A 17,844-nucleotide genomic window follows, 5' to 3' on the forward strand; every position below is an offset into this window, starting at 1 on the left:
GAGCTTCAGATTGCTGTTTAGTGGTGTGAACATTACATCCTCATGTTCCCACATCTGCGTACTCTAAATACATGTGTTTTTATATCTACACACAAGGCATCATAACAAGGATTTTGTGTGTTTTTAGTTGAAAGGATGAAGGTGATCTGAAGCATAGTTTCCACTATTGTTAGCAGAAAGCCTTTTGGAGCTGCCCTAATCATGAACTCATCCTGTTTACTGTAAATCGTGGTACACAGTGTGTTTCTGAAACAAAACTACTGTTGAGATGAGGGACTATAACTTTTACATTTTTTGTTTAAGTCAAGACAAATCTACTCCCTTTAAGTGAACTTGTTTTTCCTTTCAGTGTAAATCTGCAACAACAGACCCAAGACGTCTTAATGATGACCTTCTCTAGGCTGTTAGCAAGGCAATACTTGAGTATCTCATACCCTTCTTTTCCCCCCTCCCCACCCCAGCGTGATCGCATTACCAGTTTTAGGAAAACGGGGATGAAGAAGGAGAAGCCCCTCATCCAGCACCCGACAGATCCGCTGTCCACCCACCAGGCTGAGCTGCCTGTCCCTCAGCCCCTCTTCGACGACCGCTCCATGAACCTCTCGGAAAAGGAGATCATCGACCTCTTTGAGAAGATGATGGTGAGCCCTGCGTTTCTGCTCTCGCCGTATGAGGTCATCCGCAGCACTTCACAACAGCGTTATAGTACAGATTGGAACAAAGAGGCACACGATAAGAGAAACTGAGCTGCTTTTGAAAATGTTGTAGGGAAGATTGAAGCGTAATAAAGTTAAGTTTGAAAAGCCCTTCTTTTTTACATCACTACATTACTGCCCACAGAGCTCCGTCCGTCATTGCTTTACTGCTGATGGGATTTTTTAGTGAACAAAGCCTTGCCAGGCGTATAAAAAAAGGATGATAACAAAATGACTGTTATTCAGACCTCTTCTCTTCCTGCACAACATCTTTATGTTGTTTGTCTTTCTGCTATACAATCTGTCCCGTTAAAGTCGACAGCCAAACTATGATGGTTTACAGTTTGTGTGACGAAGCAAAGCCAGTGAAATTTGGCCAAAATGAATCATGGCTTTCGCCTTAAATCTGTTTGTATAATCCAAGGCCCAGCTATATGAGCGTTCATGTAAACATCTAGACTCCTGCACCCTCAGAGCTGTTCTTAGAGACATCCCTGATAATTGTTTGTAGAATTGAAGATAAAATGTGAATGCATTTGCTTTGACAACATTTAGGAATTTGAGTTTTTATTTTCTCCAGATCCGAGAAGATAGAAAACCATTGGTGTTTCTGCAGAGGTCGTTTTATTTTTTACTAAATTTGTGCAGCTTGAAACCTGAAAAATACTTGAGTAGATGTTGGAGCAAAACATAGGCCCAGTAAAGTGCACTCGGGGGCGCTTGCAGGCGATTTGTGCGCTGCATGTTTGTCCCGTCTCTATGACAACAGTCTGCCAACAATGTCTGCTGTATAACCGACACTCTGTTGGTTTTTACTGATTGTTTTGATTTGAGATTGCTTATTTCCCGATCAGACATGGAGAAAAGAGGATATGGGTGCAAGACAAGAGCCGCGGGAGAGAAAGTAAGGGGAATATCATACATTTGGAAAAGAGCGCCTTTCTGGAAAAGTCGAAAAAGATTTTCAACTTGAGCACTCGGAGCGGGCGCACAAAAAAAGGAGGAGCGCTCGTTAAAAAAAAAAAAAAAAAAAAAAAAAAAAAAAGGCGCAGGTCGCTGTACCTTTTTTCCTGGTGGCTGTCTGCTGCTGTGAATGTTCTGTGCTGATTTAAAAACAATGATAAGAAGATGCTGGCACTCAGACCAAAAACGTAACTTATCTTAAACATGCGTTCAATACAGCAGCACTTTACTGAACACTTCATTATTTTTTCTTCATAAATCCAAAACAGCCAAAGCTCGGGTGGTAAAGACGAGGACGTTTTTGCATTGAGATGTGAAGTAAAGCTCCATTTACGTACTCCCACTGGCTCCACTGTCAGAAGAACAGCAAATTTTGAAATTCACTTCACACCCATCTGTGGGGTCAAACCTCTGTCACACTTGTGATTTTCTCCATTGAAATGCATTTTTGGCCTTATGTACTGCAGGATTGAAATCTAACAAAAAGCTCTCAGCCCATCTCTTTGAAGTGAGGAGCTGAATTACTTTGGCTTCATTGCATAGGTCGTGTGTACTATTGTGGATAATGTCTCTGAGTGTGTGTGTGTGTGTGTGTGTGTGCATGCATGGTACGCTGCCTGCCTTTCCTTTTTTCTCATACAATGGTCTTTATTTCCAGGGCCAGAGAAATGCGACCAGTGCTCCTGGTTTTCATCAGGCTAACCCTCTGTGTGTGTGTGTGTGTGTGTGTGTGTGTGTGTGTGTGTGTGTGTGTGTTTTTGCCTGGGTGCTCATCCCTGTCACTCAGTTCACCTCTCAATTACTATGTTTGTGCTCACAGCGGCGTGACATTAAACCCAGGCTTCAATTTGCTCAGTGACAGACGGCACAGAAGACCTTTTTGCTGGTCTGACACTTGACAGGCTTTGACTCTTTGGCTTGGGAAGTGTAATTACAATAATGAAATCAAAAAAGAAAGGGGTTATTTACTCATACTTTTGAAGCCATCGCTAGTTGCTCTCACGGTCCGCAAACTTTTTTATTTTTTTTTTTCCCGTGCTTTGATGTAGCGCGCGCAGAAACAGCGCTGGCGTTTAGTTTCTCTGGATGATAGGAGCCTCTCGTAAGTGTCTAACTGTCTTCGTCGCTTATTTCTTCGTGTCATACACACACACTCATTGTAGTTGCTTTTCGTGTAATTACGCCCCTTCTGTTATTGATTTGTTTTCGTGGCGCTACATGCTGCAGCCTTAGATGTCCGGCCTGCTTCAAATGAAGCGATGACCCATGCCATATTATTGAGACCCCACGCTGTGCGTTAATGACTAGGAGAAAGTGGAAATATTTTCTCTCTGCAAAGTGGTTTACACTGTGTTCCTCAAAGCCTCAAAAGCACATAGCCTATTACTGGAAAGGTCATCAAAGGGAGCAGAGAAAATATGGGGAGAAACACTCGACAGTCAGTTTGGAGGAAAAAACCAAATGAGCTCTTTCCAGTTTTTTTTTTTTTTTTTCCTCTTTCCAGAGTTTATGAAGCTAACCATTAAGAGCAGACGTATATTCTTAAAACTACAAGAAAGTTTAAACACATTGACTTTCAGCACTGCTTTTTTAAAGGGCGTGGTAGATAGCTTCAGTCTGCTGTCGCTGGATTCCTCGGGATATGCACAGCTGGAATTCTTAACCCTCTCATCAAAATGCACAGCAGCAAATCCGCTGATGAAATATCTGGTATTTACATCTCAGTAAGGAGGCAGCTGTGTAGCAGAAGAAGACTCCCATCCATGAGATTCAACCAAGGAGCACTGTTGCACACAACATCATTTGAAATGAGTAAAAAAAAAAAAAAAAAAAAAATGGATGAGATGACTTTGTGTCTGGAGTTGTTGCATTTTGGAGCTTAAAGTCATCTCAGAAGTCATCGAAGTGACTAAGCCATAACAGACTTGGCTATTTCCTATTTCCCAACTTCTGCTTTTGCACGTCTATAAACACGTGAAGCCGCAAGAGCAAGACGTCCTTACTTAAAAATGAATTCTGATCGGTCTGATTTCAGCAGCAGCTCGTCCGTCCAATCTTTACACTGCCTCGCTAAGTTAAGAGCAGCGCCTGGTTCCTACAGAGACAGAGCATGTCACATCGCAGTGCCGCTGTGGCCAGGTTTATGTGCCTCTCTCAGGATGAACAGTCCTAGTAATAAGCTCCTATGTGATCCCTCAGCAGTTACACTCTGCACCAGGACATTAAAACCAGCCCACAGGAGAGTGACCGTGTCTGCCACGCGCACACATGGATCAGACTCCAGGGTAGTGGACAAAAATAATCCATTTGTCACAGTTGAATCGAAATATATATATTTTTTTTCCTGCATACTTCTGCTTTTCTTATAGCACGACTTTCCCCACAGTTCTGGGCCCACATTTAATTGCTCTGCTCTGTGATTTGCAGCCTGTGGCACTCTGGATTAGGCTGTTTGTTTTAGCAGCCGAAAGATAGCTAATTAACCTCGACTGTTGTTGCGATGCAAATCCAAATTTCCCCTCAACTCCTCCATCCTGCCCGTGATGCTTGATTTTCAAAGTGTTGCTAATTTGACGTTATTGTGGAATCAGCATTTCAAGTTATGACTGATAAGCATCAGAAAAAAAAAAAACCCAACTCTGCGTAGGGGCTCATGACACAAATATCAGGAAACATTTCCCGGTTGCTCCGGCGTCACTGATGCAAGATTTCAGTGGAGCCAGCAGCGTATAATCAAAGATATCATGGGACTCTTTTCCTGAAGCCGGTGAGGATATAATTAATAAAAAACCATTAATCATTTCTCAGACTAAACATGGAGGACTCATTCCCTCATTTTGCCCCTTGACAAGGATCCCGCAGGCCCCGCTCCCCCCCCCCCTCCTACACCACACTCAGCCCGCCACATTTTTGCCTCGTTTATTGAATGCCAATTAAACAGATAAATTAGCAGGGTTCAAAGATTAATTAAAAGACAGCTGGTTTCCTTGGGTGGAAAAAAAAGTGGCCATTGTAAAACTTTCAAGCACATTTTTTTTCCTCCTGTCCCCCCCCCCCCCCAAAAAAAAGGATGTTAATGGTTTTTTCGCTCTGAGGGTATTTACCAGAGGAAATGTAGTCGAAGGAATGTAGGTCACGGCGCCCCCGGATGGGATTCTTGTCCATGCTTCGCTGACAAATGAAGCAAAATTGTTGGAATCAGATTACCTGTGGAAAGGTAGTCAACCCTTTTGTATCGCCGTGTTCTTTTGTTTTAGACCAGACAAGCTTAATTTATTGGCAGAATTTAACAATAAATCAGATGGAGAGGAGTCACTGCCAAATTCGATGTGAACCAAACACGAGGTTCCTGCGCTCTCCAGCAGAGGGCAGCATGGCTCCATAACTTTTAAAGTCCTCCATCCTGTAACCCTGAGGAGGATGTTTTTTTTTTTTTTTTCTCTCGTTCTTCTGTGCTCTGTTCATTCGAGCTGTCTCTTTGTGAGAGAGAGTGCGTCTGATAAACATCCCCCTCCATTCTAATCATCATGTCATTCCCTAGCTTTTAGTGCTCTGTCCGGCCTTCGCTCCATCCCCTGATGTGTCTCACATGAAAGACCTCTTTTGTGATGCAGAATTAAAGTAGCATGAAGATAATACTGCCAATAACACTCAGATACTGCCTATCCAGCCTATCTGATGTGATTGCATGGCCTCAATAGAAGCACTGTTGTTCGAATTTGCTCTCTTGCTCGGAGTTGCGGGAGGTGGTGGTGGTGGTGGGGGGGGGGCAGTTTTTATTGCTGTAGTCTTGCTGCTTTCGTTTCAAGGACTAATTATTGCTGCTATTATTACCTGTTGCTGCACCTCGTGACTTTGACAAAGAAACATAGATGGAAAAATAAATGTGTTCAACTGCAGAAGGACAGGATATGATGAAAAAGGGTAACAGTGGGGGTGAAAGAATTACTTCCATTAACTACGTCTGAATAAACGTTGTTCTCATAAGTTTGACTTTTTTTTTTTTTTTTTTACACTTTATATGGATATAAAAGTTTGATCTATTGATCTCATCAGCAAAGAATGGAAGCGCTAACTCAGAAATATTCTCAACAATCTTCAAAGTGTTTTCTAGATCTACTATATCTACATCTGTATAGATCCAAACCTCAGTGTGTCACAGTCACATATTGAAGGTGTCTTCGCTGTCTTTGTGTTATACAGGAGGACATGAACCTGAACGAGGAACGCAAAGCCCCCCTGCGCGGAAAGGACTTGAGCACCAAACGCGAGATGGTGGTCCAGTACATCTCAGCCACTGCCAAATCTGTAAGTGAGAGTGTAAAGGTTGGAGCGCTCCTTCTCTCCACACTGGAGAGTTTGTACTTTATAATTGTAGTGGATGAGCTGAAAGTATGATGACACTCCACACAACTCTTCAGAGAGAGTTTAACCTTATCCTCTGCTTTTTAAGGCTTGCTTGGTCATCCGTCGCTGCACACTCTCACTTACATCGTCTCTCTCTCTCTCTCTCTCTCTCTCTCTCTCTCTCCACTCTTCATGCCTGAGCACATCTTTGATTGCAATTTTGATTTATGTTTTTTTTTTTTTTTTTTTCTTTTTCAAACGTTTGCCTTTTTAATCAGCAGCTTTAGGTCCTTGGAATTAAATGATCTCTTACTCACTCATTGCTCGGTGGATGGTCATGTGCATGCACATTGTTTGTTGTGGGGTTGTGGGTCTTGCACGGGAGGTTTTTGTCTTATCTTATTTTATTTTGCCCAGGGGTGGCGGTGCCTTGAGTAATTGTTTTTGGAGTTTAAGAAACAAGCTTCACTCAAAAGTTCGGCTCATCATCAGAATAAAATGAAACTCATATCTCAATAGTGAGGAAAAGCAAAATTAGAGTCTGTTTATCTGTGCCTTTGATAAATCTTTTAAATATAAAATGTTTTATCTTTTTATCTTCTTTTATCTTTTATCTTCCAAAAAAAAGAAAAAGAAAAAGAAAAAAAAATAATTTTGAAAATCTTAAATCAATTTTAAGTCTTAAAAGGGAAGAATCTTTTTACTTAAATCATTTTTTTCCCCGCCTCTATAAACACGGCGCGACAACACCACTGCTGGCGGGACTCACGCTTCTCTCTCATCGCAGTCAGTGAGGACTCAGAGAGACATTTACAGAGGACATATTTGATCCCTGCTGTATTTATGTGTAAAACATTGCACAGTATTCTTCCGTCGCTCTAAGTATTGACATTTGGCTTTGAATTTTTGCTCCTCGTCCATCAAGACAAACGTACAACTTGATCATCGCTTTAAAGCATAAACAGCATTAAAAAAGTATTCTGACAACACCATCGATATCTGATGAATTCTCATCCTCCTCTGAAGTTATGACCACCCCAACGAGGGGAGATTCACATCAGAGTCTCTGAAGGGAAAAAAAAAAAAAAGAAGAAGTGATTTCTTCCCCCATCACTTCTGTGAACCTGGTAGCTCCCTCTCTCTCTTGACATCATCATTTATTACCTTCCTCATTGTTATGGTAATTAACTGGCATTATTGATAATGATGATTATCCGAGATGATTGAATTCCTCACAGGGCCCATTATGCTTTGTGAGCACTGATATTTTATTCAAATGAATAACGTAATCTGCGTAGTCAAAGGACAGAGGACTAAATGTGATATCTGTCAGCACCCTGCTATCACTTTTAATAGGACTGGAGGAGGGGGAAGGCTGGATGTCAGCGATGATGTATCTGTGCAGACACAGATTCATGTTACACTACAGCGCTTTTACTTGCTCACACTGTGTCAAATACTGAAATAAATGAGTGCTCTAGACAACCTAGGAAGGACTTCACGGTGAAGGCTTGCACTGGTGTATTTTTCTGACGATAATCTGACACCGCGACGAAATACATGGTCTTGCTTGATTTGGCCCTTTGCGTTCATTTCTAAAAGTACATCATAATCTGGCTGAGACAAACCATAAACCCTTTCAAAGTCTCAACCTGTTTAAGTTCATTTAAGAGACAACTTCACATCTTTACGTTACATCTTCATCAAGAATGGTAACCAAAAACCTCCTGCACTTGAACTAGAAATAGTCTAAATTGCGTTTATGATTAAAAACGTCTTACATACTGGGAACGCTGGTAGCGTAGTGGTTAGTGTGCAAGCGGGTGACCCGGGTTCAAATCCGATCTGTGGCTCCTTTAAATAATAACAATCATACATTTTATTGAAAGAGGATACAACAATATACAGTAAATAAACCAACAAGCATACAAGGAAAACAAACACAAATACAGTTAAAAAGTGTTTGTAGAGAAAGATCAAAATGGTGCACATGTCGATTATAACTGAAGAAATGATAAGTTAAAAGCAGTGTGGAAAAGGTGTGGGTTTTAAGTTTTAAAGGGTGGGGGCAGCCTCCGTCTCCCCAGGTTCGGAGGTTTGTCCGAGGGATCTTTTCCCCACATGTCACTCCCCACACTATCTCCTCCGTCCTATCTCTAAATATAGGCACAGAAACCCCGAAATACTTCCACTAAACCGAACCAAAGAAAAAAAAACAAAAAAACAACAACAACTTCAGCACTTCCATACCTAATAGAGTATATTTAGAACATTTGACTGCTGTCTGAATGAATTGATGTGCTCTGGTCCCTTTTTTTTTTTTCCGCTGATGATAGATGGAAAGATATTTATAGCATTGAAGCTGAAGCGTGAGCAAAGCGTCCTGCAGCTCCTGAGAGTGTTTAATAATCTGCATCATCGTCAGCCTGTGCCCTGTGGTGTTGAGCGTGGCGTTATTTGGGTTCCTATTGATCGTTAACGTGAAGAGAATCCTCATCACAGTGACTGAGTGAGCCGACCTAAAGCACAGAGTACTTTCAATTTGTCAACAAATTACACAAGAAAAGCACAACTTAGGTCACAAAATCAGTGATTGTGTTCAATTTAGATTTCTTTGCTGTTTGAAGAGCAAATTAACGAGTTATTATGTGCTGAAATATCGTACCACTAAACTCTTTCCATGGGCTATGTATTATCTGGAGCTTATTCTGGTTTCTGATGGGCATGCAGTGTGGACTTCATGTGCATTGTTCATGTAAATGGTGATGAATGTAGGAGTGGCGCCTTTTTGACATGTTGGCCTGTTTTTTTTCTCCTGCTGCCTTCACTGTTAATGTGACTCTTTTTTTTCTCTAGCCAATGTGTATGCTGGGATTGTAGTTTTTGGGGCTTTGGTAAAGCTTCACAAACATTCATCTCAATTTCATTTATTTTAATTTTTTTCTCGACAGCATTTCGTGCTTCAAATAGAGCACATTGACATTCTTTTAAATATCGGTCTAGGACTTTATTTTAAAAGCCATGGAATTATAAAGCATAAATATCTAAATGTGAAAATCCTCGTTTTTTTTTTTTCTTTTTCTTTTTTCATACTGCTAATGCAAACATGCAGCCTTTTGGCACTTTGGAGCTACTAGTCAAAACAACAAGTTTCCCAAGTTCTCTGTGTCCTTCTGCTTGTCACTTTCTGCAGACCTGCTCACCTGGGCAACAAGGCAACCTTCTTTTTTTTTTTTTCTTTTCTGTTGATACATAAAACCCCCCCAAAAAAATCAAGACCAACGTGACATTCAAAAGTTAAAGGTCCTTACCAACGTACAGCTTTCTGGTATGTATCACTCATCCTTGTCAAAATGCCACAAAGGCTATTTCTATAACGGTACACGCATTATAAAGATTCTATAGGAGAGAAGCCTAATTATGACTTTGTCCACTCTTCTCTGTGTGGAGGAAGAAGCCAAAGCTTTTCTCTCCAGTGCAGGATCGTACATTGGCACTGTTCATTCCCATGAACTGTTTCAATGGCCTGTTCAGGAGTGTTCCCGTGGACGTCCTTGACCATCAGCTTTGCATGAACATGCCTTTCTCTCTCACCTCACTTCATTTCCTATCCTTCCTTTTTTTTTTTTTGTTCTTTCTTTAAGTGTGTGCCAACATCATTAAAACTTCCAAAGTCCTTCGAACACTAACAACTATGACCTAAGAACATCATGACGAGTCTGTCTCAAAGTGTTCTTGTTTCACTTTAAAAGCTGTGTCTCATATTTAGAGGAGGATGTGATGGCAGGGTCTTGTCAGGGGGAACGTTCAGTGTACTGTTTTGAAAGTTGGATTCATACTGTATATAAGTAAAAGACGTCATGCCTTTGTATTAAACATGAACAAGTCCTTTGTATTGAAAACACCAACTTGTTGTTGGAACTGAACTCCCCCCCCCCAAGCTCCTCCTAGACTTGTGTACACACAAGATTCTGTCTGTCTGTTATTTCGGTCAAGCTACTCTAAAACAAGATTAAAAATGATGAGTGATTGTTGCAAGCATCAACATCTGTGGAAAACCCCTCAGCTGTGAGGTAAGTCAACGGGACTCATTTCAAGGTGTCTAGCTGTGCATTATTCACATAAAATGTTCCTCCGGTGTTAGTCGGCGACATGCTGCAAACACACCATAAGATTAGAAAGTTGTGTGTGTGTGTGTGTGTGTGTGTGTGTGTCTGATCAGGTGGCGGCACACTTTAAAAAAAACCAAAACCCCCCCCCCCCCCAAAAAAAACAGACTTTATGTCCGCCATAAACTCTTGGCAGACGGATGAGTCGAGGAAATCAAGCATCAAATGGCCACCGACTTGGAGAGTTTGAGAGTGACAATAAAAGAAATGGAGAGGGAGATTAGAAGAGTAAAAAGAAGGAAGGGGAGGAGCAGGAGAGAAAGACCAGAAGAAGAGCGAGTCCTGCAACTTCCTGCAATCCGAATTGCATTCCACCAGGAACATGCGGCAGAGAAACAAGAGCTCAGCCACAGTATAGAATTCATTTACTCGGCTGACAGACACCCTCCTACTGTGAAACAAGCCACACAGTTGCAGTAATAAAAAACACTTCTGCTGCCTGCCACTATTGACAGATAACAAGGTTAAACTCCAAGAATGGTGCTGACTACATGTGCTCAAGGTAGCAGTGCCACACAAACTTGACACCTGAAGCCCAACGATAATGGCAGCTGATTGATATCCGCCCGAGCTAGCGAGGGAGACCCGCTCTGTACACAACAGCCACTCTTCTTTCTATTCCTTCAGCAGTCAGCCAGTAACACGGTATATCATATTTCCCCTTGTTGATCATCTAATAAACCCCTTGTGGGCTATTTGTCCCGTCTCAAAGAGAAGTGTATTTCCACAGTTGTTGATGCTATAGCTCTAACTTTCCATTTGTTATTTACATTTATTGCAAATTTGTTTCTCTCGATGCTTGAACTGATATGCTATACCACTTCACAACAATTTAAAACACACAGCAAACAAACAAATCAAACAGACAGTGTCTTGAGTGTACGCCCTTGATTTGAAAGTTTCCATGTTTGCTCATTCAAAGTGTTAGTCATACGGTGTGTGCTTTAACTGTGTATAGGACGTGTTTTATGTAAAGCAAGTTACGCCAATGCCTCAAGATGTGATGGAGAGGAGTCTGTGGCCTACTAATAATTGTGCTGTTTGTGTCTTTTTGCACATTAACCTTCTCCGCTGATCGCTGCATGCAGATAACTGGGAGCAAAGTTGCGGTAAGTATACCCATTACTTATTTGGCTTGTGTGTTTGCTCCTCCTGTGTATCTGTCTCCCCTCCCAAACACTCACACTCGCTCTCACACCCACACACACGTACACCATCAGAGAAGTATCTTTTGACTTGGAAGAAGGACCAGGAACACGTTCTAAACTGTGCAAGCAAGTGACGTCCTTTTTATGACTTTGACTTTTTTTTAAAATTTTCAGACCATGTATTGCTAACAGCCTTTGATTTGGAAAGGCTATAAATTAGCAAACGCCATCCTTTCATGTCAATGTGAGCACTTTCAAATAAGGGGATTTATTTTTTAAATGATGCAGGCTGAAAATGAACTGGGAGGCCTTTTTTTGTTAGCTTTCTCCATTTCCTCTTCAAGAGAGATCCCAGTGTAACACCTATTAGCATTTGATTATCATAATAGCAACCAAGAGCGTTAGCTTTTACTCGTACCGCTCATCATTTGCAGTGTAATCTGTTTTTCAGAGCGTCGTGCACTAAATGGTGTAACTGTGTTTATTCAGTTTCTCAATAACAACACACACCGAGAATATCACTTATACTATAAGCACACACTTTTTTCTGTATACACTGACAGAAATGCTGGCTTTACAAAAGGCCCAGCACATTCCCCTCGGGATCAATAAAGTATCTGTCTATTTCATCTATCCATCCATCTATCCATCCATCTATCCATCCATCCATCTATCCATCCTCTAGATCCAATAAAGAGTCACCATATTCCCTTTGTAAAAGGCTTGATTGTTTTTGTGGTTTATAGAGAAAAAAAAGAATCCCCGCTCTGGTGTTGGTTTAGTAAATGCTGAATTGTCACTTTTAATGGCATGCTGTTGGCTTTTGAGAGCTGTGTAAGGATTAAGAGAACTGTAAAGCTGAACAGGAACACAGCAAAGGTAAAGCAGCACACTGTGACCCGGCCTCTGCTCTGCTCTGTGCTCTCAGACAAACCTCGCTCTTTGAGGCATTTTACAGAGACGCTTTGTATCGATTGAGTTTCCTCCTTCTTTGTCAAACTCCTCTGTGCGCCTGGTTATTTCTGTGGGAAGAGCAGGACTTGCGGCTTTGCCAGCGCCGACGTGTATGGAGTAGCTCTGGATGGGGAGCAGTGGCCACATTGTGTCCGGTAAATGGAATATGACAGAATTAACCCGGGTTGTATGAGGACCACTCATTCGAGATGTGGAGACCTACTTTCAGAGGTTTCTACAAACCGTGTGAAAAGATGCCCCAGTCCCTGGCTATCAAGAAGTTTCTTTCAACTCAAGAGCACACTGAAGCATTTGACCTGACCTCTGCCTCTGCAGCTTCTGGAGCACTAGACTACAGATATGGCTAACATATTGAAAGCCATGAGCTGCCATTCCTGCAAGCTCCACTAAAAAAGGAAAAATAAAACAGAGCATTTGGCCTGGTTAGCCAAAATGTAGGCAACAGTTAGCTCCCTGCTTCGCTGGCAGATTCCCATTTTCACGCTGTCGGCGGGCGTCAGCGGGATAGAGCACTCTCAGATGGGCTGGGAGGAGAGTGTTGGGGAGGATTGTCTATAGGGAACACACAACTGTAACTCCTCTGTTTCAGGCATGAAATCTCTCTGGCACTTTCCACTCTCACACTACAGAATGAGGTAGGAATAGAGGACTGTGTGAATTGGCTCTAATCCAGTTTGACCAGCGTGTAAGTGCGCAACACTGCTAAGTCTCACATGCTCTACCCACCTCCTTAAGCAGGATTGAGGGAGAAAATGAGCAGAACACACACACACACCCAGGTAGCATCATTGCTGCAGGTACCCTTCAGGAGTCCAGCTGGGACCAGACACCTTTTCCTCTGCTGTGGGTTGCCAGTGCCCACTGAACACCACGCAGGCTGGATGTCATCAATCTTTGCAAAAATTGGCCTGATTTACGCCACAAGTCAAGGATCGTGTTGTAACAACCCATCATTGGCTCCCGCAGAGTTTCTGTGAAAGTAGACTTCCATTTCTGGGCTCTGCCATTGACAGGCTCTGCCGCTCAGAGAGACACACTGCTGAGACGACCAGAGTGAGAGTGCACATGAGCGAGAAGAAAAGGTTGTGTGCTGACGAGCAGCAATCGCTAGACCACAGGAAGGTGATCAATATCTGTATGACTGGACAGATGACTCCTTATTTCCATGGTAACATGCTGGTCATGTCAGACATTGATAGTTAGCTTGTTTGTGTTTAAGACGTATGTGGATGTGGACTTGACCAAACAAATCAGGCGAGGTTGCATCGGCTGAATTCGAGCCGACCGAGTTTAATTTTTCAGCAGCTTTTATACATCTTTCATCTCTACAGGAAGGTGTGAGGCCATGTGGGCGACAATGCATCCGAATTTAAAACTCTGGGTTCAAAACTTGAACTGTGGCAGCAATAATGGGAAAAGAAATCATTTAGGAGATAACATCTAAAAGTGTAGTATTTGTGTTTCATTGAATGTAGCTTACAGCAAATACAAGGTCCTTCACTTTTTCCACAGTTGAGTCTAAGTGAAAGCTCTCCGTGTGGTAATATATTTTACATTTCCAATAAAAGGATGTTTTTGAGTGTTTTACAAGCATTTGGACAAACCTTGAACATTGAATGTTTTTCTCATTATCAAGTAAAGATGAATGTTACCTACCCGCAGCTAATGCAAGGTATTTGTATCCCTCTTTTATCTATTTAACCTTCTAATTGTTTTTTTTTTTTGTGAATACAATTTTTAGCCCAATATTACAAATTCCTATCCAAAACATTTAGTCAAAAAAGATATTTACAAGTTACCTCTTTTGTTTGACTTGCAGACAAAACCCCACTTATTTAATTTACTAACACAAAACAGAACGAAGGAAGAGAATTCCTCACATTTTAGTCGCTAAAATCCACATTTACATAAATGACCCCAATTAAATCAGTGGCCTTGATAGTATTCTGTTGGTGTTGTTTCATTGGTTGATATTGTCTGCAGGAAGGTTGAATTACCTGTGCTCTTGTTCTCCTTTATTTGTAACGGCTCAGAGTTTAATGAATGAAGCATAGCCTGCAAACAAGTAGTTAAAGATAGGTCCAGAGGGCTGCAAAGCATCCAGATGGAAAACGAGGGTGACAGAAAGAGAAAGTTGCATAGATATGAGGACATGCAGACATCTGGCTCCTCTTTAACTCCAATCAAGTGCCGGCTCACTATGCCAGGAGTGCTTACGAAGGACCTTTAAAAAAAGAAAAAAGAAATATGGTGAGTCTGACAGGAAATGTACGCCCACCCTCCTCCATTCACTTCTCCAACTTTTAAAAACACTCGCTTCAAAAGACTGTTTTGTTTCAAGCAAGCTATTAAACTGGATGCTGAAGGGTTGCACAGATTTGATGTGGCACATGTCCTTGGTGTTTTAAAAGAACGGCAATGAAAAATTGATCAATAGCGTGTGCCTCCCATGCCCTGAGCCAGTGTTCACCATGTATTCTATCTTAAATTAAGACCAAGGAAACAAGCTCTGGAGGGGGCTGTTTGAATGCCATGTTTCTTTGATTGGTAGAGTGCCCCTTTTAGGGTTCATTTGATGGAGGAAGGATTTGTTTGACAAAGTGTTGGTGAAAAGCTTATCCGTAAACTCTGTAATCGGGTGTTGTTTGTTCATGGATATTTGATGCTTTTTTTTCTACTGAAGTTCCTTCCGAATTGTTATTTCCTTTTATTAGGAGGTCTGAGAGCAAACCCTCTCTCTCTTAGAATATGGGCACCTGTACACAAAAAAACCATCACTCCACAGGGTCATATAACATTTCATTCACCACTTCAGTTTTAGAGGTTTTAGAACAGAATCCTACAGTTAAACTCCCCTGTGTACGATTGTTTGTGTTAAATCTTAAAAAAACGCAAAACATGTCTGTGACGTTATTTGCTTTAAATGAAAATGAGCTTTGTCTGACCACGCCCCTCTTTAAAAAAAAGACAATGTGGCTCGGGCTATCTCGCTCCATTTCCTTTTGTTTACGGTGAGAAGGTCCTCTCAGAGAGCAGAACAAACACCTAGCTGTGAGAGCGTCGTCCACCTGGCGAAGGAGTTACTTCCCTTTGTGATGTCACAAAGGGCAAATCTCTGAGCACACCTTTTTTTTTTTTAAACAAAACCATTTTTTTAAACAAAAAAAAAAAAAAACATGGTATAGTGCATTTTTCACAATATGTGACCTTTAAACTTCACAAAATACACAATACCAAACCTTTACAGCTGCATAATTAAACTCCCCAACCAAATCTGCCCAAAGTTGATTTGATCTAAAGTTACATTGATTACATTTTTGTTCTTTGTTTTTTATGTTTAATTTCCTTCTTTGCTACCTTTAATCCTCCCCTCCTCCTTCCTCTCTTCAGACATCCCTTCTCTGTACAACATACTGTATGTCCTTTCAAAGGCAGAAACAATCATTTCTCTTCAATCAGAAGGGGAGAGCTGGAGCTCGTCATTTTGAAGGAAAACATGAAAGGCTAAAGTGGCCACGTTAGGCTGATATTGGATTGAACAGTGGCTATGGCAGCGCTTTATAATCTGTCCGAGTTTCTGTTGTCGTATGTTTCAGCGTTTGATAAGAAGCGACGTTTTGGTGTTCAAATAGTGTTAGTATTTTAGAAAGAGGACGGAAGAACAAAATTGGATTGTTAGTTCTGTTGATTTCATATCTGCACATTTTATGTACTGTATGCACGTCCCTGCACCAGTGATGGAGCTTGTGAATACTAGCTATGCTCTCAGTTGTACATCTCTCCCCCACAGCTCTGTCACACACTCAACAGCACTGTCGGCATGCTCAGCTCGGCAGGAGGCCCCTGCAGGGCCGCATTAGGCTCCATAAACTTTATAGCATATTTTTACAACCCGCCTCTCTGTATGCATCCACCATCACATCCAAGCGCATCTGCTTTAACTGTTCACACAGCTGTGAAATTCTGTGTATCCCCATGTTTTATGGCTGCTTGCTCCTCCAGTCACTACCGGTTTTCTTTATTTCCATCTTTTGCTTTTTTGATACCCCTTTTCTACACCCGTGTATATTTAGCGTGTTTGCTTCTTTTTTTTTCTTCCGCTCTGCTTGATGGAGTCGTGTGCTTTTCCGAGATGTGATCACGGAGATAGTTTGCAGTCTGTGATGTGTCAGTGATGGTGCCCTTCTGTGCATAACCTTGACAAACGCTCTCCTCTTGTGCCGTTCCTTGTCATCTCAATTGTAGATTTCGGAGTGATAATAAGTCGATTTGCATTCCAATGTGGGCAGTGTCCTCCAGAGTAATTTCAATATAACTCCCACTATCATTCCTCCACTATGACTTGAAATGTAGTATTGTCCAGTGTGCAAACAATGCATAGATCCATTACAATATTAACCCTCCAACATCAAGTCGTGCTGCTCTGTTGGTCAAAGTCAAAAAAATCAACCAACATAGGCGAAAATCTAATTGAAAACATCCCTTATCTACAACCCTCATACCTATAGACTCTTTTGATTTGTAATATTTGTTAGAAGGTGAGAAGACAATAATAAGGACAAAGTGATGCAGGCTGCAGCAGTTGACAGGGTCCTGTGGTTAACCACAGTCGTAGTAGCTGCCGGGTTTGGAGAAAGTCACATTGCTGGTCTGTGTATAATCTCCCCAACTCCTGCAATAAGCCCACCGAGCCCTGCGGGAGTGCCTTACTGCACAGCCAACGAGTCCACTCAGCACAACAGTGCTAACAAGGTATCGTCTCTGCCTATCAGCTACAGTGCTCTCATAGCGCTGTCATACTTGGACGCACAGGAGTAAAGCCACATAATCGCCTCATCAACAGCCAGGTTCTCCCCCTGTGATTCCCCGGACAGCTTTCTGCTGTAATGATTGGTGACATGATCAAGGCCAGATCACTTGCTGTGTTATTGTCTGGCTTGCAGTTTTTTTTTTTTTCCTTTTTCTTTTCTAAGGGTGCTCAGGAGACATAGGCCCCAGATTTTACATTTCAACCTTCAAGCTGTGCTACTTTTTTTTTGCTGTGTACCTTAAAAAGGCAACTGATTGGTTGTTCCCACTATTCTCAATAAAAAAAAAAAAAAGGAAAAAAAAAAAAAGAAGCATTGTTCTTGATAAAAGGGAGCTTTTGTGACTTAAGCCTGGTTGGGTAAAGATAAGTTAGCCGGGCCAAGAAATGAGGGTTTTATCCTGACCAAGTCGGCACCACCTCAGGCTGCCAAACTGGACACAGCTTTTTGCATAACAACATGCTTACGCTTCCCATTCTGTCCTTAACTTTCATTGTGCCCTTGCCAAACTTTGCAGCTCCGTAATAAAAGGAAAAGAGCGGCATTGAGTACGTCTTTCGGGATTTTTCGCAACAGCGCTGATGGCGTTGGATCTTAGTCCTGTTTGGCTTGCTGAGACTATATCACTCTCCGTGCCGTGGCCACAGACTCTGGTCATGCATCGTCATGCTCGGCCTCTACTCAGACAGAGGCGGCAACAGCTGCAGTTCACCACCCAGTCATGTAGTACCAAAGGCCA

At 41.8% G+C, this 17,844-nt stretch overlaps 1 protein-coding gene across 9 annotated transcripts in view; it reads left to right on the top strand.

The window, feature by feature from the left end:
* Positions 1-17,844, top strand: part of diaph2 (diaphanous-related formin 2) — a 361,962-nt gene that overhangs the window by 15,731 nt on the left and 328,387 nt on the right. For 8 of the 9 annotated variants that reach the window (XM_079352006.1, XM_079352004.1, XM_079352008.1 and 5 more), the window contains 3 exons: positions 462-641; positions 5,862-5,966; positions 11,263-11,283. In XM_079352006.1, coding sequence (XP_079208132.1) covers positions 462-641; positions 5,862-5,966; positions 11,263-11,283 — 306 coding nt within the window. The remainder of the gene's footprint in view (positions 1-461; positions 642-5,861; positions 5,967-11,262; positions 11,284-17,844) is intronic. The other variant, XM_079352007.1, reaches the window with a different exon arrangement.

Source organism: Symphodus melops (genome assembly GCF_947650265.1).
Source record: "Symphodus melops genome assembly, chromosome: 9".
In the NCBI taxonomy this organism is placed as follows: domain Eukaryota; kingdom Metazoa; phylum Chordata; class Actinopteri; order Labriformes; family Labridae; genus Symphodus; species Symphodus melops.